General features: G+C 36.6%; 1 protein-coding gene across 9 annotated transcripts in view; it reads left to right on the forward strand.

Moving 5' to 3' along the window:
• Window positions 1–24,759, forward strand: part of ZC3H13 (zinc finger CCCH-type containing 13) — a 91,382-nt gene that overhangs the window by 62,863 nt on the left and 3,760 nt on the right. For 5 of the 9 annotated variants that reach the window (XM_030882232.2, XM_060287841.1, XM_030882231.2 and 2 more), the window contains 8 exons: window positions 3,186–3,269; window positions 3,608–4,151; window positions 8,736–8,839; window positions 9,186–10,367; window positions 11,037–11,555; window positions 13,754–13,906; window positions 15,610–15,810; window positions 19,012–19,175. In XM_030882232.2, coding sequence (XP_030738092.1) covers window positions 3,186–3,269; window positions 3,608–4,151; window positions 8,736–8,839; window positions 9,186–10,367; window positions 11,037–11,555; window positions 13,754–13,906; window positions 15,610–15,810; window positions 19,012–19,175 — 2,951 coding nt within the window. The remainder of the gene's footprint in view (window positions 1–3,185; window positions 3,270–3,607; window positions 4,152–8,735; window positions 8,840–9,185; window positions 10,368–11,036; window positions 11,556–13,753; window positions 13,907–15,609; window positions 15,811–19,011; window positions 19,176–24,759) is intronic. The other 4 variants (XM_030882234.2, XM_030882235.2, XM_030882236.2 and 1 more) reach the window with 4 other exon arrangements.

The raw sequence follows: 24,759 nt of genomic DNA on the forward strand, positions 1-24,759 counted from the left end.
CAGTAATTGTGGCGCACGGGCTTAGTTGTTCCATGGCGTGTGGGATCTTCCCAGACCAGGGATTGAACCCATGTCTCCTGCATTGGCATGCGAATTCTTAACCACTGTGCCACCAGGGAAGTCCCTTAAATCAGTTTTGAAGCAAGATACTAGAAGGCATTTAAGAAGGGTTATAAGTACTTTCTTTAACAAGCTTTTATTCTGTACAGATTAGGGCCTTTAAACATTTATGACCTTATGAAGGTCTTACTAACCTTGCCTGCTTACTAAAGTAAGGTTTGCTGTAATGCTGAGGTTAATATAGTACAAGACTTGATGGAGTAGGGAATTGAGTATTGATGCTTCACAGTGGGCTGAATTAAATCAAATATTCTTTATAATATTAAGTCAGAGAATGTATATTTTAAATCCTTTATCTTTCAGTATCCGTGAGTTTATGTATGATAAGAGAATCTATGTTTCATATTTTAGGAGATTTGGGCTAAGAGAAGGGTAGTAATTTTTCCAGTGTTAGAGAAATAAGTTCTAAAGCTAAAAGTCGAACTCAGGTCTTCTGACTATAAGTCTTATTCCCTTTTTATTTTATTTTACTGTAACTACTTCAATAAATATCAGTTGTATGATTGAAAGAGAAATATATTTTTGATAATGATATATTCTACAAATGTTTATTGAGTACCCATGCACTTTGCTAGGTTTTTGGAGTACAACACTTGTGCTTATAGAACTTTATAAAGGGGACGATATCCCCCCTGAAAAAAGAAAAGTGATTGTTGGGTGCTGTCAAGGAAACATACAAGGGATCCAGATAGAAATAAAGGATGAGAGGGACCTACTTTATTCAGATAGTGTGCTTATGAAAAATTTGCGATGACATTTATGCAGAGGCATAAATGCAAGGGAAGAAGCTAGCATTGCAGGTATTGGAGGGTAAAAACGTTCCATGCAGAGGAAAGAATGTGTGCCGATTCCGAGACAGGAAATAGCTTAGTATGTCCTAGAGTTTGAAATAAGATCATTGTGACTAGAATGTGGTGAGCAAGGGAGATAGATAAAGGTTGAAGGTAGAGATGTGTTCAGGACCTTGTTCTGTGCTCAGGAATTTAAATCTTCCCGTTAGTTCTTCACAGCCTAATTAGGGTACGAATAGACAGTTAAATATGATAAATACTACTACTATATAAAGTTCTGTGAGAAGACAAAGATGCAGACAGAATACTGAGGCAGTCTATAAAAGCTTCCTAAAGAAGAGACATCTGAATTAGGGCCTGAAAGATAAATAGGAGTTGGCTAGAAGGAATCATGGAAGAAACACTGCAGGGAGAGGGTGCAGCATGTGCAGACACACAGGACTAAAAGAAACATATACTTTGGTGTAGTAAAGAGTTACGAGGTTGGAGTAGAGGTGTGCTGTAATCGGTAGGGAAGGAAAGAAGCTAGGAAGAAGGATGGGGGGGTGTGTGGTGAGAGACTATAGACCACGTTGTAAATGGCCTAGTAAGTCAGGCTAAAAATTTTGGATTTATTTGCCTTTTTCATTGCCTAGGAGATAAGTGCTTTTAAGCAGTTTTTTTGTTTGTTTGTTTAGCAGCTGGAAAAAAATACAGAGTTTTCCTCAGAAAAAGAAAAAAGGTATTAAGGAGTCTGGCAAAAGACGGAAGACAAGGATACCAACCAGTTAGACCATTGATAACATGGGCATCTAAGAAGAGCTGATCCAAGTCTAAGTTAACTATTAATTGTAGGGATTGAGAGAGGAAATAGAATAAAGAAATATTTTGAGAGTGAAATTGATGGTACTCGAATATCATGGTACTTGGAAAAGTCAGAGGTTTCCAGCTTTCATGATTGGGTATCATTCATTAAAATAAGGAAATACTTGAAGAGAAGTATGCTTTTGAAGAACACATTTTTGGGGAAGGATAGGGAAGATGGTTGAGATGTGTTAAAGTGGTGTTCCTTTCCATTTTCTCTGAAGTAAGTAACCTTGTCATTGTGGTTGGGAAAATAGACTTTTTATTTGTCAAAAAAAGCTTGCCTGAGTAAAGGAGTCTGTTCCCTAACATTGCTATAATCAGGAATTTCAAGTATGAATTGCTGTAAGTTGCAGTATTGAATTTGTTTGAGGTTGTTTTCTAATCATTGTGACATTAGTATGATCCCCAAACCAAGAATTCAGACAGTCTAAGACATGAGTGTACACCCTTCCAGGAATCTAGAGTGCAGTACAATAGAACCATTTTAAATTTAAACTGGTTTCAGCAAAAGTAAAAAAGAATTTAAGAAAATTGACTTCTAGTCCGGATGTTCCAAGTATCTACCATCTCTGTGACTTTGACAAATCAACTTCTGACCATAAATTCTAAGAAGAAAAGGGGTAAAGGGGCTGGACAAGGTTTAGCTTTGTTTTGTTTTAGCTTTAAAATTCTGTGAATTTTCATATCTTGATCTAATAAATATGGATAATTCTTAAATTTTTCATCTGTGATAAGAAAGGAAATTCAAATTATTAGATTGAACCCTTCACTAAAAATATCCTAAAATTATTCTGCTTAATAAGTTGATGTCAGAGATTACACTTACAAACCTGTTGGCCATATTGTAGTATGCCTTTTATGACTAACTAGTAAACAGTACTGTGTAGTGTGAAAATAGAGATATCGCAGTAGCCTAGATCATAGCACAGTGACCTACTTTCAAAAATGGCTATCTGTGTGGAAGAGTTCATGCCATTTTCTTAGACATCTTTTGATCCCAGACTAATTTCTTGCTCAACTGGGCATACTGGGTAGCATGCATTCAGTTTGTGTTTATATGATTCATGTATTAAAAAATATATATATATATAAATGTGATGGGGTTATCATTTAACATTTTAAGAAAACAGCTCTTCATCTGAGTAATCAGTTATATGATTAAATAAAATTTTTAGTCGATTAGTAGTTATTAATTATAAATATATATCACTAATATGAAACACTTTTTACATTTGATTATTTCAAGATTGCTAAGCATCAGTACCCTTAATATTCTAGTTTATGATAAATTGATGTTGCAGCAACAAATATTGACAGATGTTTTGTTCTACTATATTTTCCTCACATAATAGCTGCACTTTGATGTGTATATATTTCGGCCTGAAATTAGAGGTGTGACTTACGAGGGAAATTTTTTTTTTCCTTCAGCTCTTATCTTCTTCACCTCCTGCTGCCCCTATCCTTTGCCACCAGTGTTCTCAGGTCCTGCTGGGGGGACAGAGAAGATCAGAGGTGAAGGGTAGAGATGGCAGAAAGTGGGGTTGGAGCAGTGGGCTGGAGGTAGGGTAGGGAGCATGCAGAGAAGGATCCAAGGTGGATCAGTGGGAGGCGGGAGGGGGGTTATGGGGAGCAGAAAACATGGTAGTTAGAGGGCAAATAAAAATTACCTTTAAGAAAAAGAAATGTTTTTAAACATCTAGTGGTGATTATTTGGATGATTAAATTAAAAGTAAATACAGTACCTGATTTATATTTGTTGCCGGTGTGACCCTATACACAGATAAAATGTAAGATTTGCCATACTGTCATCTGTGAAATTAATCACTGACAAAACTTGGTTTTCATTGTAGATCAAAGACCAAGCTCACCAATTCGACATCAGGGAAGGAATGACGAGATTGAGCGTGATGAAAGAAGAGAGGAACGAAGAGTAGACAGAACGGATGATAGAAGAGACGAAAGGCCCAGGGAAAGAGATCGGGAAAGAGAGCGGGAGCGGGAGAGAGAGAGGGAACGGGAGAGGGATCGGGAGAGAGAGAAAGAAAGAGAACTAGAAAGAGAGCGCGCTAGGGAACGGGAGAGGGAGAGAGAGAGGGAGAAAGAGAGAGACCGGGAAAGAGAGAGAGATCGGGACCACGATAGAGAGAGGGAAAGAGAGAGGGAGCGAGACAGGGAAAAAGAGCGGGAGCGGGAGAGAGAAGAAAGGGAGCGGGAGAGAGAGCGGGAGAGGGAGAGAGAGCGAGAGCGAGAAAGAGCGAGAGAAAGGGAGAAAGAGCGAGAACGCCAGAGGGAGTGGGAAGACAAAGACAAAGGACGAGAGGACCGCAGAGAAAAGCGGGAAGATATCCGAGAAGACAGGAATCCAAGAGATGGGCACGAGGAGAGAAAATCAAAGTAAGTGATTGTGAACCAGTTTTTTACATGTCAGTGAGGAATTCAGAAAGTTCCATTTAATGCTTCTCGGGGGCCCCTAATATCCTCTTAATTCTTTTTCCTCTCCACATTTTCCTGTATTTTAGTTTTATTATATGTATTTGGTGTTCAACATCTTTTGAATTGTCTAGGAAAAAAGTTTTCTCATTCTACTATTTCTGTATCCAAGAGATATAGTTAATAATTCTTGTTTACTGTTTGATTACAGCCATTTAAAAAAAATTAAGTTATTTATTTTTGGCTGGCTTGGGTCTTTGTTGCTGTGCGCGGGTTTTCTCTAGTTGTGGTGCGTGGGGGCTACTCTTAGTTGTGGTGTGCGGGCTTCTCATTGCAGTGGCTTCTCTTGTTGCGGCTCATGGGCTCTAGGTGCGTGGGCTTCAGTAGTTGTGGTGCACGGGCTTATTTGCTCCGCGGCATGTGGAATCTTCCCGGACCAGGGCTCGAACCCGTGTCCCCTGCATTGGCGGGCAGACTCTTAACCACTGTGCCACCAGAGAAGCCCAATTACAGCCATTTTTGATGGTACATTGGTTTATTTGACTGCTACAGACTTGTTTTTAACAGGAATCCAACCTGAAAGTGGTAGCATCAGTGGGTTTATGTCCCATCATATCCACTTTATAAGTAGTTAATGGAGTTGGCTTGTCACCAAGACATAATGCTTGTGCTATTCCTGATAATCCTTTATGAGTTCTGTGTACGTATAAGTCTAGAGTCACTACCCCCAGGCTGCAGAAGCATTTACAGTGTCTTAGAACAGAGGAGATTCTGGAACCACTGCATGGCTAGAAGGAGATGAGAGATAGAGAGGTATCCTCTCTTGGGTTGTGGAGTTATAGTAGATTATTGGAATAAAAAGATGTGTTCTTATTATCTTATATATCTGAGGGCATCTTCTCTCTTCTTTCTTTTCTTTCTCTCTTTGTTTTTCTTTTTTTTTTAATATCAGTAAGAATTTATTTGCTCTGGTATCTGGGAAGTCCAGGGTTAGTTTTTGTTTTGATGTGACTATATCCAGATTCTCAAACAAACATAGAGTGGTGTATCTCCACTGTTCTTTTTCTGTATTAGTTTTAGACTCAGAAGGCTTTTACCGAAATGATGGCTAGGATGACCCCAGGGTTATACCTATCAGCTCAGTAGCCCTCTCTGTGCTGGGGCTCTCATCAGTAGAGGAGTTAGATAAGAGAGCTAAGCCAATCACTATAGCCATGAGAAATCTGGATTCTGGTCAATTTTGAGGTTTTATAGACATAAAACCAAACGTATCAAAATTGTTTTTTTTTCCCAAATACCAACTAGAATAGAGGGTATATTTAAGTTTGTTAAGACAAACTGGAAATAATTTATATATCCTCAATTTCTTTGCCTCTACCTCTACCTTATTTGCCTCATGGTGAATACACTCTCTGCTTTAGGCTTTTTTCATCATTGCTCTTATGGATTTTGGTTATAAACAAACAACGCAGCACAGAAATGGAGGCTTCTTCCATTAGGTCTTGCCTTCCCTTCAGTCTGCAGCCAAGGTTTTCTGTAGTTCACTCTCTCGCTTCCCTCTCGCCACATTAAAAAAAAAATCTCACATTAACATAAAATTGATAATACCTTTCACACATGCAGGCACACAGTACATTATTATTTCTCTTCTCTCCTCTGACCTCTTTAACTCTCTATCTTCTAAGATTAAAATTCTGAAATCTTTGCTATTTATTTATTATTATTTAATCCTATGCTTTGATTATATTTTGCATGCTTCTGATCTCAGCTTACAGTAGCCAAAATTTCTTCTAGTTTTTCGTGGCTAGACATTCCAAGCATTGACAAGGGCCCCAGAAATTTAGGAGTCAACAGCTCTATAAAATAACTAGTTATATGAGGTTAACATCTTGATGTTTTCATCAATTATATTGTCATCTCAGTAGCTGAATTTATCCAGCACTTTCGTTTTTAACCATGGTTATGAGGAAGGTTTGTTGAATTGCCGTAGTATTTATTTTACTCTAATTTTGTTTCTGTAGATACTTCCTTGAAATTAAATTTCGTTTTTTTGCATGTTTTATATTTTCTTATGTTATCAATTAACCTCTTGCTGTGTATCAAACCACATGAGAAGTTAGAAGTTTAAAACAACCACCGTGTATTTGGTCATGATTCTGTGGGTTAGCAATTTTGTCTCGGCTCAGCAGAGTGGCTCTTCTCCTGGTCTCACTTGGGATCACTCATGCTTCTCCAGTCATTCTGGCAGTTCAGCTGAGTCTGAGTGACCCACGTGGCCTCACTCACATTTCTGGCAGTTGGTGCTGGCTGTTGCTTAGGGCATCTTATTTTCTCTTCCATATGACCTCTCATCCTCCAGTAGTCTAAACTCTACTTTTGCATATGATAGTAGAAACATACCAAGAAGGCAAAAGCAGAAGCTGCAAGGCCTCTTGAGTCGTAAATGTCCAAACTTAAACTGTCATTTTCACCACATCTTCCTGTCATAGTAAGTCACTGGGCCAGCCCAGATCCAAAGAATGGGGACAGAGACTGCCTAATGATGGCAGGAGCTTTTGATAAGGAATTGCACAAGCTTGGGCCTGTGAGTTGTCATACTACATCTGGGGTCTCCTTTTCCACCTGGTTACTCATCTATATGAGTGAGCTGTCAAGGAGAAAATGTGCTCATGTGCTGCAGTGTTTCTCAACTTTTAGCCATAGTATTTACAAACATTGCTGGCTTAAAAAAAAAAAGAGTGGTCAAAATTTAACAAAAATATAGGAAAACACTAGAATAACTTAAGTATCCAGAGATATAAATCACTAGTCATTTGAAGTTTAACTGAAGAACAAGAAATATAGTGAACATATGAATTATTTTATTAATTTGTCACCAAGCAGATGATATAGTTCTAAGAGATGAGAAGAAACCGATTTTTACAGTGTACCCACAACATGACTGGCACTGGGTTTATGACATAACGAACTTATTCCTCATTGCAATTTTATGAGATGGACCCCCATTTTTTCAGCTATTTTCAGATGAGAAAGCTAAGAATGACCTCAAGGAATTTACCTAAGGTTGCATAATAAGTAACATGACTAGAAGTTGAACTCAAGTCTTTTTTGACTCCAAAGCCAATACTAGATTTTCTCGTTTGACTTCCCAACATAAGGTATTTCTATACCATAAAAAGGTAAAACTAATGAATAATTTTCAGTAGAGGGTACATTGATTGCTCTGCTATATGTTACCACTTCGTAGTAGTTAAATCTGGTGAATTTCAGTGAGTTATTCTACATCTACATGAAAAAGATAAGAGGTGGTGCCATGTATTTGAAGTCCACAGTTGTAAGTCTTAACAAATGAAGAATTTTATCAAACATGCCGAATGCCCTTTGTATGATATAGATAGCTCTGAGAGTATTGGGTTTGTTTTTTTTGGTTTTAATTGTGTTCTCTTTATTTTTTGCCAGTGTTAACCTTTATTTATTTTTAGTTTTTATTAGAGTATAGTTGATTTACAATGTTCTGTTAGTTTCAGGTGTACCGCAAAGTGAGTTGGTTATACATATACATACATCCACTCTTTTTTTTTAAGATTCTTTACCCATATAGGTCATTACAGAGTACTGAGTAGAGTTCCCTGTGCTGTACAGCGGATTCTTCTTAGTTGTCTATTTTATATATAGTAGTGTGTATATCTCAATCCCAGTCTCCCAATTTATCCCTCCCCACCCTTATCCCCTAGTAACCATAAGTTTGCTTTCTACAAACTCCCGTTTTGTGAATAAGTTCATTTGAGTGTTATCTTTACTTAGATTGCTAATTGTGACGGGACATTTAAAGTTCTGGATGAAGCAGGAATACACTATTTTTTGAGACCTAAAATTCATAATTTATTGATTATTGGATATTCATTCATTTATATAATAGAAAATTACCATAGAATTTCCATCACTACCATTTTCTTATTCTATTTTTTTTCTGTTTCTTTCTTGCCATACTCTGTCACTCTTTTTTTTTTTTCTTTTTTGCGGTACGCGGGCCTCTCACTGCTGCGGCCTCTCCCGTTGCGGAGCACAGGCTCTGGACGCGCAGGCCCAGCGGCCATGGCTCACGGGCCTAGCCGCTCCGTGGCATGTGGGATCTTCCCGGACCGGGGCTCGAACCCATGTCCCCTGCATCAGCAGTCGGACTCTCAACCACTGCGCCACCAGGGAAGCCCTCTTTTTTTTTTTAACATCTTTATTGGAGTATAATTGCTTTACAATGTTGTGTTAGTTTCTGCTGTACCACAAAGTGAATCAGCTATGTGTATACATGTATCCCCATATCCCCTCCCTCTTGCGCCTCCCTCCCACCCTCCCTATCCCAGCCCTCTAGGTGGTCACAAAGCAGTGAGCTGATCTCCCTGTGCTATGCAGCTGTTTCCCACTAGCTTCTGATAGTATTATAATCCTACAATTATACATTCTAGTTACAGCAAAAAATAATAGTAAAAATGTAGTAAAGAAATCTTTTTCATCCCCTGGAATTTTATAAATTACATTTGTCCAATTTAGGAAGCGCTATAGAAATGAAGGGAGTCCTAGCCCTCGTCAGTCACCTAAGCGCCGGCGAGAACATTCTCCTGACAGTGACACCTACAACAGTGGAGATGATAAAAGTAAGGAGGATCTGTTTTCCACATTTCTATAGTCATATTCATTTGTAACCACGAGACCATTCTTTCACATCAATACGAAATGATGAATTGAGATTTAAAATGTTTTCTTGCTCTACTGCCTTTGAATATCTCCCATTGTGACTAAAGTATGTGTTAGAAATAGTCATTCTACCATAATGGCACTGTCATTTCCTACTAGTTGTAGTAAAGCCATAGTTTTATTTTTACTGAAGTTGTTATTTTTAAACTTTTAAAATGAAAAGGGAGAAATTGGTTTATTATTTATAGGTAGCATGCAATATTGTTAACATGGTGAAAGTGTGATTACTTTTATCTTTTTGTATAGATGAAAAACACAGACTCTTGAGCCAGGTTGTTCGACCTCAAGAATCTCGTTCTCTTAGTCCATCCCACCTTACAGAAGACAGGCAGGGTAGGTGGAAAGAGGAAGATCGTAAACCAGAAAGAAAAGAAAGTTCAAGGCGCTATGAAGAGCAGGAGTTCAAAGAGAAAGTTTCTTCTGTAGATAAGCAGAGAGAACAGACAGAAATCATGGAGAGCTCAAGAACTCGTTCACAAGACATGATAGGACACCACCCATGTGAAGATCGAGACACATCTGATCGAGCTCATGATGAAAATAAGAAAAAAGCAAAAATTCAAAAGAAACCTATTAAGAAAAAGAAAGAAGATGATGTTGGAATGGACAGGGGTAACACAGAGACAACGTCTGAAGATGGTCAAGTATTTTCACCAAAAAAAGGACAGAAGAAGAAAACCGTTGAAAAAAAGCGTAAAAGGTCCAAAGGTGATTCTGACATTTCTGATGAAGAAGCAGTCCAGCAGAGTAAGAAGAAGAGAGGCCCACGGACTCCCCCTATCACAGCCAAGGAGGAATTGGTTGAAATGCACAATGATAAGGATGGCACTATGGAGGATCCTCAGAAGAAAGAAGATACAGCGTTCAGTGACTGGTCTGATGAGGACGTGCCTGACCGTGCAGAGGTGACAGAAGCAGAGCACGCTGCCACAGCTGCTACTCCTGGAAGGACTCCTTCCCCGTCTTCTCTTCCTCCTCCTCCTCCTCCTCTTGCCACGACGACGACTCCTGCTGCCACCACCTTCAACACGTTGACCGCCACCATTTCCACCTCTTCCACCCCAGCCAACACCACCAACACTTTTACCAGTGAAGACTCACATAGAAAATGCCATAGAACACGAGTGGAAAAGGTAGAGGCACCTCATGTTACTATAGAAGATGCACCACATCGCAAGCCAGTGGACCAAAAGAGGAGTAGCAGCCTTGGCAGCAATCGGAGTAATCGTAGTCATACATCTGGCCGTCTCCGCTCCCCGTCCAATGATTCTGCACATCGAAGTGGGGATGACCAAAGTGGTCGAAAGAGAGTACTGCATAGTGGCTCAAGAGACAGAGAAAAAACAAAAAGTCTAGAAATCACAGGAGAGAGAAAATCTAGGATTGATCAGCTAAAGCGTGGAGAACCCAGTCGAAGTACTTCTTCAGGTAATGAAAATGAAGTATAATCTAACCACTGTTTCCTATGTTAGTATATTTGTATATTTTGTACAGTTTTTTGCTTTGTTCAAATCATAATTTTAAAGTAAATGCTAAATTGGTTACTTTATATGCTGCCTTAAATTTCAAGGAACCTAAAAGCTTAACCATCCCGCCAAAATGTTACCTGTTATCACATTACTAGCAGCATTATAGTAGAGGTACATTCAATGAAGTCAGTTTAATATCAGGATTTTAGTAGTATATCTTGGTGGAAATACTTACGTATTCAAGTCCTCTATTGATGCCTAAAATTTTAACCTTCTGCCTCTTCTTTCTGCAACCAATACTTTCTCTTTTGACCACAGAAAATAAGGTAGGGGGATAGGAAGAGGTCAGATAATGAAATGATCATTTCTTTTACTGCTTAAACAGTTTATGTATTTATTTCTTTGAAGATATTTTGTGGTTATAGTGGAAATAAACAAGGAAACATGCTTTTTACATATTTTAATTAACACTTTGAGAGATGGAATTTTTCATTAAGATGGGTCCTTTGGATAATTTAAAATAAATACAGAAATAGATAAATTGTCAGTTTTAAAGGGCCTTAAAATGAAGCCTTTTATTTCCATTTTATCACGTGTTAACTCTTTGTATATGGTGTATTTATTTTAGATCGCCAGGATTCAAGAAGCCATAGTTCAAGAAGAAGTTCTCCTGAGTCAGATCGACAGGTCCATTCAAGATCAGGGTCGTTTGATAGCAGAGATAGGCTTCAAGATCGTGATCGTTACGAGCATGAGAGAGAGCGGGAGAGAGAGAGGAGAGATACACGGCAGAGAGACTGGGAGCGAGATGCCGATAAAGATTGGCCCCGGAACAGGGACCGAGATCGACTACGGGAACGGGAGAGAGAACGAGACAAAAGGAGAGACTTGGACAGGGAAAGGGAGAGATTAATCTCTGATTCTATGGAAAGGGACAGGGACAGGGACAGAGACAGAACTTTTGAGAGTCCTCAAATAGAGTCTGTAAAACGCAGTGAAGCAAAACTGGAGAGTGAACATGAGAGAGACCTAGAAGGCACTTTCCGGGACTCTTTAGCTTTGGATAAAGAAAGAATGGATAAAGATCTAGGATCTCTGCAGGGATTTGAAGATACAAATAAAGCTGAGAGAACAGAGAGTATGGAAGGTGAGTGTCACGCCTTTTTGTCGGTTTCAATGCTCCATTCCTTTTCAGATTTCATAGCAAACAAATATTTCCTTTTGAAAGGTCATCTGATACACATATTGACTCCATTGTTTTAGGGAAAATAGAGTTTATAAGGAAAAGCCTTATAATACTTAAAAAATGTGTTCCACTCATTAGTACTATCAAGGTAGACTTGGTTCAAATAAGCCTAAATGAAATAAATGATTACAGTCGTCCCTCGGTCCCTCAGTATCTGCAGGAATGGGTTCCAGAGCCCTCCACAGATAGTAAAATCTGGGCATGCTCAGGTCCCTTATTAAAATGACTTCCCGCTCCTAGAATGAGGGACCCTGAGAAGGCCACATCCACCCTTTTGCCCACTCAGAGCCAACCTCAGCTATGGACATCCACGCTCCAATCCTTCACCCCTGATAATGCTATACAAGCTGGCTTAATGCCTCTGCACTCTGAATGAGCTTCCTTCTCTAGGCTTCTCCGTACCCATTGCCTGATAGACCTTTTCCCTTTTATCTTCTCTTATTCAAACTGCAAGTCCCAGTTTATGCATTATTTCCTCTACGAACCTTGTTTATACATCTTTAATAGCATCCCTGTGCCATATTATAATTATTTTTCCATAGTTTTCTCACCACTATACTGTACTCCTTTGTTAGGCACCATAGCTTTTCATTTCTTTATCATCAAGACTCTAGTAAGGACACAATAAATGGCTGATGAATGAAAATATGTTCTGCTGTGCATACATGTTCTGCATCTTATTCTTTGGTGAATTATAGCCCAGGTTAACAATAGTAATGGCCCCCCTGAAAATTCTTCTGGAAGTTCTGCCTCCACTACACCATTGTTCTGACATAACCTCTCTACTTCAAGCCCCCAAGAAACTTCTGGGATACTTAGTACATAAGCAGTAATATTTTATATTCTTTTTATTTGTTGTATTGTAGCACTAGTCCCAGAATAAAGTTCACATTCTTTTAAAACTATAAACATCCTTACATCTTTTGGTTATTTGGTTAGATATATTCCAATACACCAACTGTTAACATATTTTTTCTACTTGACAAAAACATTTCTGCCTCAGTGGTCTTCACATTTTTATCTCAAATTTGAATTTTAATGGCATCAATTTGTGACCCATAGTACTATTAGAGGTACAACCTTGGGGTATAATTGAATATAATTTTAACCAATCATTGTAATATCTCTCTTGTGATAGGAGTTCTTGCCCTTCATCCCTAAAATATACCATTCATTGGTTGTGATCACAGATAACATAGCATAGAAATTTAGAGGTGAATTACCTATTGTGAAATGCAAAATTTTATCCAGTTAAAGTAGGACAATGAGTTTGATAAAGCTTGAAAAGTTAAAAATCCTATTATTTGCATTTATGTTTAGATGTATATCTGTGTAATGAAGTTATTAAAATTGTTTACTTTAGAAGTGAATGGTGGGGGTATGAGGAGATTACTACAGAACTTAATAGAGTAGAAAATTAGTAGAATGACTAGAAACATCTCATAGTTTATTATATTTTATTTGCTGTAAGTTTTATAAAGCATGCTGTTGCATTTTGAAAACTAATGTTGTAAACTCAGTAAAGTGTATGGATAACACCTGATTAGAAATATTAAGTGTACTGTATAGTTTTATGATAATTCAAGTTCACAACTAAGTCACCAGGAGACAAAGCTTTAGCCTAGGTAGTTGAGAAAAGTTGGTAAATAAAGAAATGGAAGGTACGCTAGTGGTTAAAGTTTCAAATAAATTTTACTAATTAGTTTGCAAGTTCTTTAAAATTAATGAATTTATTTTGATAAAGAAATTAATGCATCCTTTTGAAATTAGATTTCTCTGGACTTAAAGTTTTATTATAAAAAATTAACAACATAATATCAACAATAACTTGTTAGTGGTAGATTTTCTCATATTTTAATTGTAATCTTATAACTTATTTTGATATTGCTGTCCATATTGTGTTCTTGGCATTAAAACTAAATTTAATTTTTAAGTTTTCTTCTGGAGGTATCAAGTGTTTTAAATAATTAAATATAGTTTTCAAATAAAAAAATGCTTTTCAACTTTTCTTAGTGTGCACAGCCTCTCCTCTTTGTTTTCACTTAGATAACCCTTTCCCTTAACACTCTCTTTGGCATGAAATTAATTTTTCTGTTTAGCAGGAGATGACGAATCCAAGTTAGATGATGTGCATTCGTTAGGATCTGGTGCTGGAGAAGGATATGAGCCAATTAGTGATGATGAACTAGATGAAATTCTGGCAGGTGATGCTGAAAAGAGGGAGGACCAACAGGATGAGGAGAAGATGCCAGGTAATCATTTGCAGAGGTGGTTGAATGTAAGAAATATTTAATTATGGTATAGTGATATTCTTTGTTCCCTTTCATGATGTAAGAATTGATAAAATGCAGTTAGAATTTTCCCATTTTAATTAAATGTTTTAATTAACATAGAAGTGCCAATAAAATGAAAATTATAGTTAATATGCTCTGCTCATTTTTAAGTAGACATTGCCTATAAATTGGAAAGGGCATTATTTAAAATAGCACAATTGTAAGATTTCCTATCAAACAGTGATTGTCTAGCAGTGTTCTAGATGGTAGGTGTATGGTACAGAGCTTCACAACTGTGCTGCCACAAACAAACTTTTGAAATGACCATTCAGAAATTTCCAAAGGTCGAGGTTATATTTGAACACTGTTTATATACTTCTCTCTCTCAATTTTCTAAATTCAGTAATCATTTCCATTTATAGTACTTTATTCATTGCCAGAACTTCCTCCAGTGACTGTACCATGAAGCAGCTACCTTCAGTGTTCTTGTTGAATCATCCCAATTAGTCTAATTGTTACTAACAATTTTTTTTTTTTATCATAGGGTCTTTGCTTTGTTTGGGTATACAGAATATTAAATTCTTATTTTGACTTAATTTGCTCTTACATTTTACAGTTTTTTCTAATGTATAATATATATATGAGTGTTATCTTTATTATTATCAGCTATTAGATATTTCTGAATAGAACATTATTTTGTTAATTTCCTAAACTCTGACTTATCAGTGGATAGATTATTCTCAATTTTAATCTTAGCCACTGCCTGATTCTTAAATTTATTTCATAATGAATCATTTGTTTTTAAAAGGTAAACTGTGTCTGTGCATTCATGCACACATGCAAACTAAATACACTCCTGGATTTACTTAATTAACCCTTGAAATGACTCTGGTACCAAGCTTCAAAATGTCAGACCTAATATAGTGAAATGATGGAGTTCTTTCATTGAGGATCTCTCAAGCAATTTAAATGCATTATTTGTAGGAATGGGTTTGCTTAGGTGTTTGTTTGCTTGCCTTTTTTTTTTTGGTTTTGGGGTTTTTTATTGAAGTATAATTGACATACATTAGTTTCAGGTACACAACGTAATGATTTGATATTTGTATACATTGCAACATGATCACCACATTAAGTCTAGTTACCATCTGTCACCATGCAAAGTTACAAAGTTTTTTTTCTTGTGATGAGAACTTTTCAGATATACTTTCTAGCAACTTTTAATGTTGAAATACAATATTATTGACTATAGTTACCATGCTATACATTACATCCCCATGATTTATTTATAATTGCAAGTTTGTACCACTTGATACCCTTGACACATTTTGTCTAAACTTCACATTCCTTCCCCTCTGGAAGCCACCGATCTCTGTATCTATGAGTTTGGTTTTCTTTTTGTTTGATTCTTTTCATTTTAGATTCCACATATAAATGAAATGGGGGGGGTGGAGGCACTCGCCTGTGACCTCTTCGCCTCTTTTCCTTTGGTGAGAAAGTTATTTGTAGAGGTCCTTAAGATTCTAAATTTTAGCTTATATAGAAAACCTTTTGTTTTAAGAATGTGCCTTTTTTGATTTATATTGTTATTTAATGCTTTCTGTGGCTTGGAATCTGTATTTCTCTATAGATAACGAGAATGTATTTCTTGGTATAATAAAATTCTGTTCTTTAACTTTTTGTAGATCCATTAGATGTGATAGATGTGGACTGGTCTGGTCTTATGCCAAAGCATCCAAAAGAACCACGAGAGCCTGGGGCTGCACTCTTAAAATTCACGCCTGGAGCCATTATGCTGAGAATTGGGATCTCTAAAAAGTTGGCTGGTTCTGAACTCTTTACTAAAGTCAAAGAAACATGTCAGAGACTTTTAGAAAAACCCAAAGGTAATTCCGTCCCACTTTGACTATATAATGTTTAATATAAACATTAAGGTGCCTTTGAAAAGGATTCTGTTCTCATGTAGCAGTTACAGTATAAGAACTTTCTCTGTTTTTGAGGACTCACTTATTTTCAGTATTTAATCCTCATGGTCAAAGTTTGTTTTAATTTATTTTGAGAAAAATTTAAGCCTACAGAAAAGTTGTAAACATAGCACAATGATCTTACTGTATCAAAGTTACTTTTTAACAGGTAAGTTCTAATGTCAAAGTGCTCAGTGGTTTACCCAGGGCTAAATGAAGTAGAGCCTGGGGAAGTGAACTAGATATTGTTCATATCTAAGCAAATTGGTTATCTTGGCAACCCTTTCCCCCGGGAAATGGGGAATTCTACTCAAATGCAGATGTTTAGGTTGAGCATTTAACAAAGTGGTTAAGAGCTTAATCTCTGGGCCAGATGGCCTGGATTCCAACAGGCACACCACTTACTAGCTGTTATTTAATTTATGTGTTACTGTTATCATCTACAAGCTGGGAATAATTACACCACCAATCAATTGTTCCATATGATTGTTAGGAGGAACAAATGAGTCGTTACAAGTAAAACACTTAGAATAGTTTCTGACATACAGTGATGCTCAGTAAATATGAGCTATTTAGTTTAAAACATTTTATCGCATTGATTTTAGACCTTACCGCTACAGCTTTTCATTATTCCAGAACACTTTTAGTTTATAGGGTCCTTGTTTTCTGTTTCTCTGGTACCTCGCTTATTATGTTTTGGCAGCTCATTAAGACTTTATTAATGGGGAGGAGGAGTGTAAAACAGGAGGAAAGGAGGTAAAAGGTGAAAGCACTAAGATTATTTAATGTTTTGTCACATTCATTAGAGTAAAAAAGTTTAGGAAAAAGAATTGAGCTTTTACTAAATTGAAAAAAATTGTTTTATGTGTTTCATGATCCATGTTCTTTCTTCGACTGTTAGCATAAGCAGTAAGACTCTTGATTTTAATATGGCTTAGTATACATAGAACGTATGTGTAAGAAACATAAATTATAATGGTGAATATGTGTTAACCTGACAGATGACCAGTGTCTTGAGTTCTTGCCCCACTCTTTCTACTTTGATTGGTTCTGTGATCTTAAGTAACTCTTCTAGGCATAAAATGATGTAATGAAATCCCTAAGTTCTTATCCACATCTACAGCTATTTGCTCCTGTGTCTCTTGCTAATGGCATTTCAAGTTAAAATCTATTGCGTAGTTAGCAAAATCAGACTATAGTTTGTCCCTAATGATCACTTACTTTAAACAATGAAAACGTACACTGTAAAGAAGGATTTGATTGTCCTTACCAAGTAGTCCTATTTTTTGGTGGTATGATAGCTTTGTTAGAGAACTAATATATGATACTGAATATAAGTTCCCTAAGGAATAGGACTGTTTTGTTTACTGCTGTATTGTCTAGTGATCTATTCTTACTAATTATGCCATTGCCTTGAAAAGTACCTGACACATAGTAGGTATTCAATAAATATTTGTGAAATAACTGATTTTTTTCTAATCTATTCTGTTTCTGTGCCCCAGTGCTGAAGAAAGTATATCTCCACTCCCTATGTAATTTTTAAATTCTAAGGCTTAAAACAGAAAACTTGAATATGTACTGAAATTTAAATTGCTTTTGTCCAGGTTTTCTGATTATAGTATGATTAAGTTCTTTGAAGCTAAATTTTCCCAGTTATTTTAGTTCCTTTGGTTTACTTGTACTTATATACGTGTTTAATCTGTCTCGAGTTATTTGGTGCTGGTCAGTTCAAAACCGGAAAAGACTAAGTTTAGCCATGTTATACGTTCTAGGGAGGTTTGCAAGTGTGTTTTATAGTCTACTGTTGTGAAAGCAGAAAAGATTTAAATAAAAAGTAATTTGTCCTAATGAGCAATTTTCAAGGAAGTGCATGGACTCAATGGAGATTTCTTTATTTGTATCTATAGTAGAATGGTGGTGAATGTTTGATGCTATTTTTTTTAATAGTCTGCATTATATGACTGTGTCATTGGTTGGCTCAAACATTGGTATGGCTGAATTACCTGAGGAACCGCCTTTTCCCCCAACAGGATACCCACTAAGGTATCCTAGTTCCAACTGTGGAGAGTCTGTAGGTCTGGTGGTAGAGCCCTGGCACTGTATTTTTAAAAACTGCTCAGATGATTCTGATAGACATCGAAGTTTGTGAACTATTTCTGAGTTTTTATTTACATTTATTTTTGCTTTTGTTATAAACCTATTCACTAGGTGTATAACTTACCAACTAGGTATATTACATGAGACAGGTTTCTTGTTAATTATCTAATCTATTTATGCTCTGCAGTTCAGGAAATGAAATATGTAATGCAATTTCATTAATTCTCAAATGTCTGTTTTGTTTTTACCTAGGTGTTATTTACTATTTCCCTTTGTGGGCTCTAGCAATAAACTGTTTGATCATGTTGCTATAGAAACACTACCTGATACCATTCCTACTCTTGGCCAACTCCTGGAATGTTAACTTTGAAGTTACTACTCTTTCTGTTATTTATTTAGATTAATGACTGACCCTATTCTGTAAATTTTGATTTCTTGTCTATTTTTAACTCAATGTCTATTTTTATTAAGTGTTTTCTCCCTACTGTGCATGTTATGACTTAAAACTAAGTGATTTTGATACATTGTCCCAGGGTTTTACTGTGACCAAATATTGGATAAAATTTGCAGATTATCTAACAAACAGCTAATCACTTTCCTAAGTTTTTTAGGGTTCACAGAATGTAGTCACATTACTACATTTGAATCTTGCCATAATAAAGTGCTGAATCTAGAACTTTTAGTTGATGGTACACAATATATTGAATTTGATTTTACTAATTCTTAACTTGAACTTTTTTCCCATAGTAATCCGTGTCTAAATTCTGTCTCCCAATTCTGCTTTTCTTATATCTTAAAGTGGCTATCAGAGTATTTATTTTTGTTTGAGCCTAGCACCAAAACTACATACTGGAGTTCTCTCACAGAGAACATATTGCCTTTATATGAAATAGTTTTCACCACTGTTGGTAACTTTGATAAAGTATAGATAAACTTAGTATAGATAGACTTTGTGGAATATTCATCTAAGCAGTTGATAACACTTCTATTTTCAGAAACCTTAATGTGTTTATTTTTTATTGAAAGACACAGACAATCTTTTTGAACATGAATTGGGGGCTCTCAACATGGCTGCATTACTACGAAAAGAGGAAAGAGCAAGTCTTCTTAGTAATCTTGGACCATGCTGTAAAGCATTATGCTTCAGGCGGGATTCTGCAATCCGGAAGCAGCTTGTTAAAAATGAGAAGGTACTGTTGTTTCCTTAGAAAAATTGGAACATGTCTGTTGAGTAGTATGGATGACATATTCTTCATTTGATTGCTTTAAGGTGAAATTAAGGTCTCATCTGCTTTTATGAGTTTGGTTTCCCAGTCTTTTACACATGTAAAAGAAAGAATTTTATTAGAATTTATAGTACTTTTTATTTTACTTTAACAGTTTTGAATAACATTTGTTTTGAATAACATTGTTATTGGTAGTGGAAAAAAAAATTTTTTTTTAACATCTCTATTGGGGTATAATTACTTAACAATGGTGGGTTAGTTTCTCTTTATAACAAAGTGAATCAGTTGTACATATACATATGTTCCCATATCTCTTCCCTCTTGTGTCTCTCTCCCTCCCACCCTCCCTATCCCACCCCTCCAGGCGGTCACAAAGCACCGAGCTGATATCCCTGTGCTATGCGGCTGCTTCCCACTAGCTATCTACCTTACCTTTGTTAGTGTATATATGTCCATGCCTCTCTCTCGCTTTGTCACAGCTCACCCTTCACCCTCCCCATATCCTCAAGTCCGTTCTCCAGTAGGTCTGTGTCTTTATTCCTGTCTTACCCCTAGGTCCTTCATGACATTTTTTTTCTTAAATTCCATATATATGTGTTAGCATATGGTATTTGTCTTTCTCTTTCTGACTTACTTCACTCTGTATGACAGACTCTAGGTCTATCCACCTCATTACAAATTGCTCAATTTCGTTTCTTTTTATGGCTGAGTCATATTCCATTGTATATATGTGCCACATCTTCTTTATCCATTCATCTGATGATGGGCACTTAGGTTGCTTCCATGTCCTGGCTATTGTCAATAGAGCTGCAATGAACATTTTGGTACATGACTCTTTCTGAATTTTGGTTTTCTCAGGGTATATGCCCAGTAGTGGGATTGCTGGGTCATATGGTAGTTCTATTTGTAGTTTTTTAAGCATAGTGGCTGAACCAATTCACATTCCCACCAGCAGTGCAAGAGTGTTCCCTTTTCTCCACACCCTCTCCAGCATTTATTGTTCCTAGATTTTTTGATGATGGCCATTCTGACTGGTGTGAGATGATATCTCATTGTAGTTTTGATTTGCATTTCTCTAATGATTAGTGATGTTGAGCATTCTTTCATGTGTTTGTTGGCAGTCTGTATATCTTCTTTGGAGAAATGTCTATTTAGGTCTTCTGCCCATTTTTGGATTGGGTGGTTTGTTTTTTTGATGTTGAGCTGCATGATCTGCTTGTAAATTTTGGAAATTAATCCCTTGTCAGTTGCTTTATTTGCAAATATTTTCTCCCATTCTGAGGGTTATCTTTTGGTCTTGTTTATGGTTTCCTTTGCTGTGCAAAAGCTTTGAAGTTTCATGAGGTCCCATTTGTTTATTTTTGTTTTTATTTCCATTTCTCTAGGAGGTGGGTCAAAAAGGATCTTGCTGTGATTTATGTCATAGAGTGTTCTGCCTATATTTTCCTCTAAGAGTTTGATAGTTTCTGGCCTTACATTTAGGTCTTTAATCTATTTTGAGCTTATTTTTGTGTATGGTGTTAGGGAGTGATCTAATCTCATACTTTTACATGTACCTGTCCAGTTTTCCCAGCACCACTTATTGAAGAGGCTGTCCTTTCTCCACTGTACCTTCTCGCCTCCTTTATCAAAGATAAGGTGACCATATGTGTGTGGGTTTATCTCTGGGCTTTCTATCCTGTTCCATTGATCTATATTTCTGTTTTTGTGCCAGTACCATACTGTCTTCATTACTGTAGCTTTGTGGTATTGAAGTCAGGGAGCCTGATTCCTCCAGCTCCGTTTTTCGTTCTCAAGATTGCTTTGGCTCTTCGGGGTCTTTTGTGTTTCCATACAAATTGTGAAATTTTTTGTTCTAGTTCTGTGAAAAAATGCCAGTGGTAGTTTGATAGGGATTGCATTGAATCTGTAGATTGCTTTGGGTAGTAGAATCATTTTCACAATGTTGATTTTTCCAATCCAAGAACATGGTATATCTCTCCATCTATTTGTATCATCTTTAATTTCTTTCATCAGTGTCTTATAATTTTCTGCATACAGGTCTTTTGTCTCCTTAGGTAGGTTTATTCCTAGATATTTTATTCTTTTTGTTGGAATGGTAAATGGGAGTGTTTTGTTGATTTCACTTTCAGATTTTTCATCATTAGTGTATAGGAATGCAAGAGATTTCTATGCATTAATTTTGTATCCTGCAACTTTACCAAATTCATTGATTAGCTCTAGTAGTTTTCTGGTGGCATCTTTAGGATTCTCTATGTATAGTATCATGTCATCTGCAGACAGTGACAGATTTACTTCTTCTTTTCCGATTTGGATTCCTTTTATTTCCTTTCCTTCTCTGATTGCTGTGGCTAAAACTTCCAAAACTATATTGAATAAGAGTGGTGACAGAGGGCAACCTTGTCTTGTTCCTGATCTTAGTGGAAATACTTTCAGTTTTTCACCATTGAGGATGATGTTGGCTGTGGGCTTGTCATGTATGGCCTTTATCATGTTGAGGAAAGTTCCCTCTATGCCTACTTTCTGCAGGGTTTTTATCATAAATGGGTGTTGAATTTTGTCAAAAGCTTTTTCTGCATCTATTGAGATGATCATATGGTTTTTCTCCTTCAATTTGTTACTACAGTTTATCACATTGATAGATTTGCGTATATTGAAGAATCCTTGCATTCCTGGAATAAACGCCACTTGATCATGGTGTATGACCCTTTTAATGTGCTGTTGGATTCTGTTTGCTAGTATTTTGTTGAGGATTTTTGCATCTATGTTCATCAGTGATGTTGGCCTGTAGTTTTCTTTCTTTGTGACATCCTTGTCAGGTTTTGGTATCAAGGTGATGGTGGCCTCGTAGAATGAATTTGGGAGTGTTTCTCCCTCTGCTATATTTTGGAAGAGTTTGAGAAGGATAGATGTTAGCTCTTCTCTAAATGTTTGATAGAATTCACCAGTGAAGCCATCTGGTTCTGGGCTTTTGTTTGTTGGAAGATTTTTAATCACAGTTTCAATTTCAGTGCTTGTGAATAGTCTGTTCATATTTTCTATTTCTTCCTGATTCAGTCTTGGCAGGTTGTGCCTTTCTAAGAATTTGTCCATTTCTTCCAGGTTGTCCATTTTATTGGCATAGAGTTGCTTGTAGTAATCTCTCATGATCTTTTGTATTTCTGCAGTGTCAGTTGTTACTTCTCCTTTTTCATTTCTAATTTTTTCATTTCTAATTTTATTGATTTGAGTCTTCTCCCTTTTTTTCTTGATGAGTCTGGCTAATGGTTTATCTATTTTGTTTATCTCCTCAAAGAACCAGCTTTTAGTTTTATTGATCTTTGCTATTGTTTCCTTCATTTCTTTTTCATTTATTTCTGATGTGATTTTTATGATTTCTTTCCTTCTGCTAACTTTGGGGTTTTTTTGTTCTTCTTTCTCATTGCTTTAGGTGCAAGGTTAGGTTGTTTATTCGAGATGTTTCCTGCTTCTTAAGGTGGGCTTGTATTGCTATAAACTTCCCCCTTAGAACTGCTTTTGCTGCATCCCATAGGTTTTGGGTCTTTGTGTCTCCATTGTCATTTGTTTCTAGGTATTTTTTTATTTCCTCCTTGATTTCTTCAATGATCACTTCATTATTAAGTAGTGTATTGTTTAGCCTCCATGTGTTTGTATTTTTTACAGTTTTTTTTCCTGTAATTGATATCTAGTCTTATGGCGTTGTGGTCGGAAAAGATACTTGATACAATTTCAATTTTCTTAAATTTACCAAGGCTTGATTTGTGACCCAAGATATGATCTATCCTGGAGAATGTTCCATGAGCACTTGAGAAAAATGTGTATTCTGTTGTTTTTGGATGGAGTGTCCTATAAATATCAATTAAGTCCATCTTGTTTAATGTATCATTTAAAGCTTGTGTTTCCTCATTTATTTTCATTTTGGATGATGATCTGTCCATTGGTGAAAGTGGGGTGTTAAAGTCCCCTACTATGAATGTGTTACTGTTGATTTCCCCTTTTATGGCTGTTAGTATTTGCCTTATGTATTGAGGTGCTCCTATGTTGGGTGCATAAATATTTCCAATTGTTATATCTTCTTCTTGGATCAAGCATATCTTCTTCTTGGATCAATTCCTTGATCATTATGTAGTGTCCTTCTCTGTCTCTTCTAATAGTCTTTATTTTAAAGTCTATTTTGTCTGATACGAGAATTGCTACTCCAGCTTTCTTTTCATTTCCACTTGCATGGAATATCTTTTTCCATCCCCTTGCTTTCAGTCTGTATGTGTCTCTAGGTCTGAAGTGGGTCTCTTGTAGACAGCATATATATGGGTCTTGCTTTTGTATCCATTCAGCCAGTCTGTGTCTTTTGGTGGGAGCATTTAATCCATTTACATTTAAGGTAATTATTGATTTGTATGTTCCTATTCCCATTTTCTTAATTGTTTTGGGTTTGTTATTGTAGGTCTTTTCCTTTTCTTGTGTTTCTTGCCTAGAGAAGTTCCTTTAGCATTTGTTGTAAAGCTGGTTTGGTGGTGCTGAACTCTCAGCTTTTGCTTATCTGTAAAGGTGTTAATTCCTCCATCAAATCTGAATGAGATCCTTGCTGGGTAGAGTAATCTTGGTTGCAGGTTTTTCTCCTTCATCACTTTCAGTATGTCCTGCCACTCTCTTCTGGCTTGTAGGGTTTCTGCTGAGAGATCAGCTGTTAACCTTATGGGGATTCCCTTGGGTGTTATTTGTTGTTTTTCCCTTGCTGCTTTTAATATGTTTTCTTTGTATTTAATTTTTTACAGTTTGATTAATATGTGTCTTGGCGTATTTCTCCTTGGCTTTATCCTGTATGGGACTCTCTGTGCTTCCTGGACTTGATTAACTATTTCCTTTCCCATATTAGGGAAGTTTTCAACTATAATCTCTTCAAATATTTTCTCAGTCCCTTTTACTCTTCTTCTTCTGGAATCCCTATAATTCGAATGTTGGTGCGTTTAATGTTGTCCCAGAGGTCTCTGAGACTGTCCTCACTTCTTTTCATTCTTTTTCTTTATGCTGCTCTGCAGTAGTTATTTCCACTATTTTATCCTCCAGGTCACTTATCCGTTCTTCTGTCTCAGTTATTCTGCTATTGATTCCTTCCAGAGTATTCTTAATTTCATTTATTGTGTTGTTCATCATTGTTTGTTTCAGCTTTAGTTCTTCTAGTTCCTTGTTAAATGATTCTTGCATTTTGTCTATTCTGTTTCCAAGATTTTGGATCATCTTTACTATCATTATTCTGAATTCTTTTTCAGGTAGACTGCCTATTTCCTCTTCATTTGTTAGGTCTGGTGGGTTTTTATCTTGCTCCTTCATCTGCTGTGTGTTTTTCTGTCTTCTCATTTTGCTTATCTTACTGTGTTTGGGGTCTCCTTTTTTCCGGCTGCAGGTTCGTAGTTGCCATTGTTTTTGATGTCTGTCCCCAGTGGCTAAGATTGGTTCAGTGGGTTGTGTAGGCTTCCTGGTGGAGGGGACTAGTGCCTGTGTTCTGGTGGATGAGGCTGGATCTTGTTTTTCTGGTGGGCAGGTCCAC

This window comes from Globicephala melas, chromosome 18 (assembly GCF_963455315.2).
Source record: "Globicephala melas chromosome 18, mGloMel1.2, whole genome shotgun sequence".
NCBI lineage: Eukaryota > Metazoa > Chordata > Mammalia > Artiodactyla > Delphinidae > Globicephala > Globicephala melas.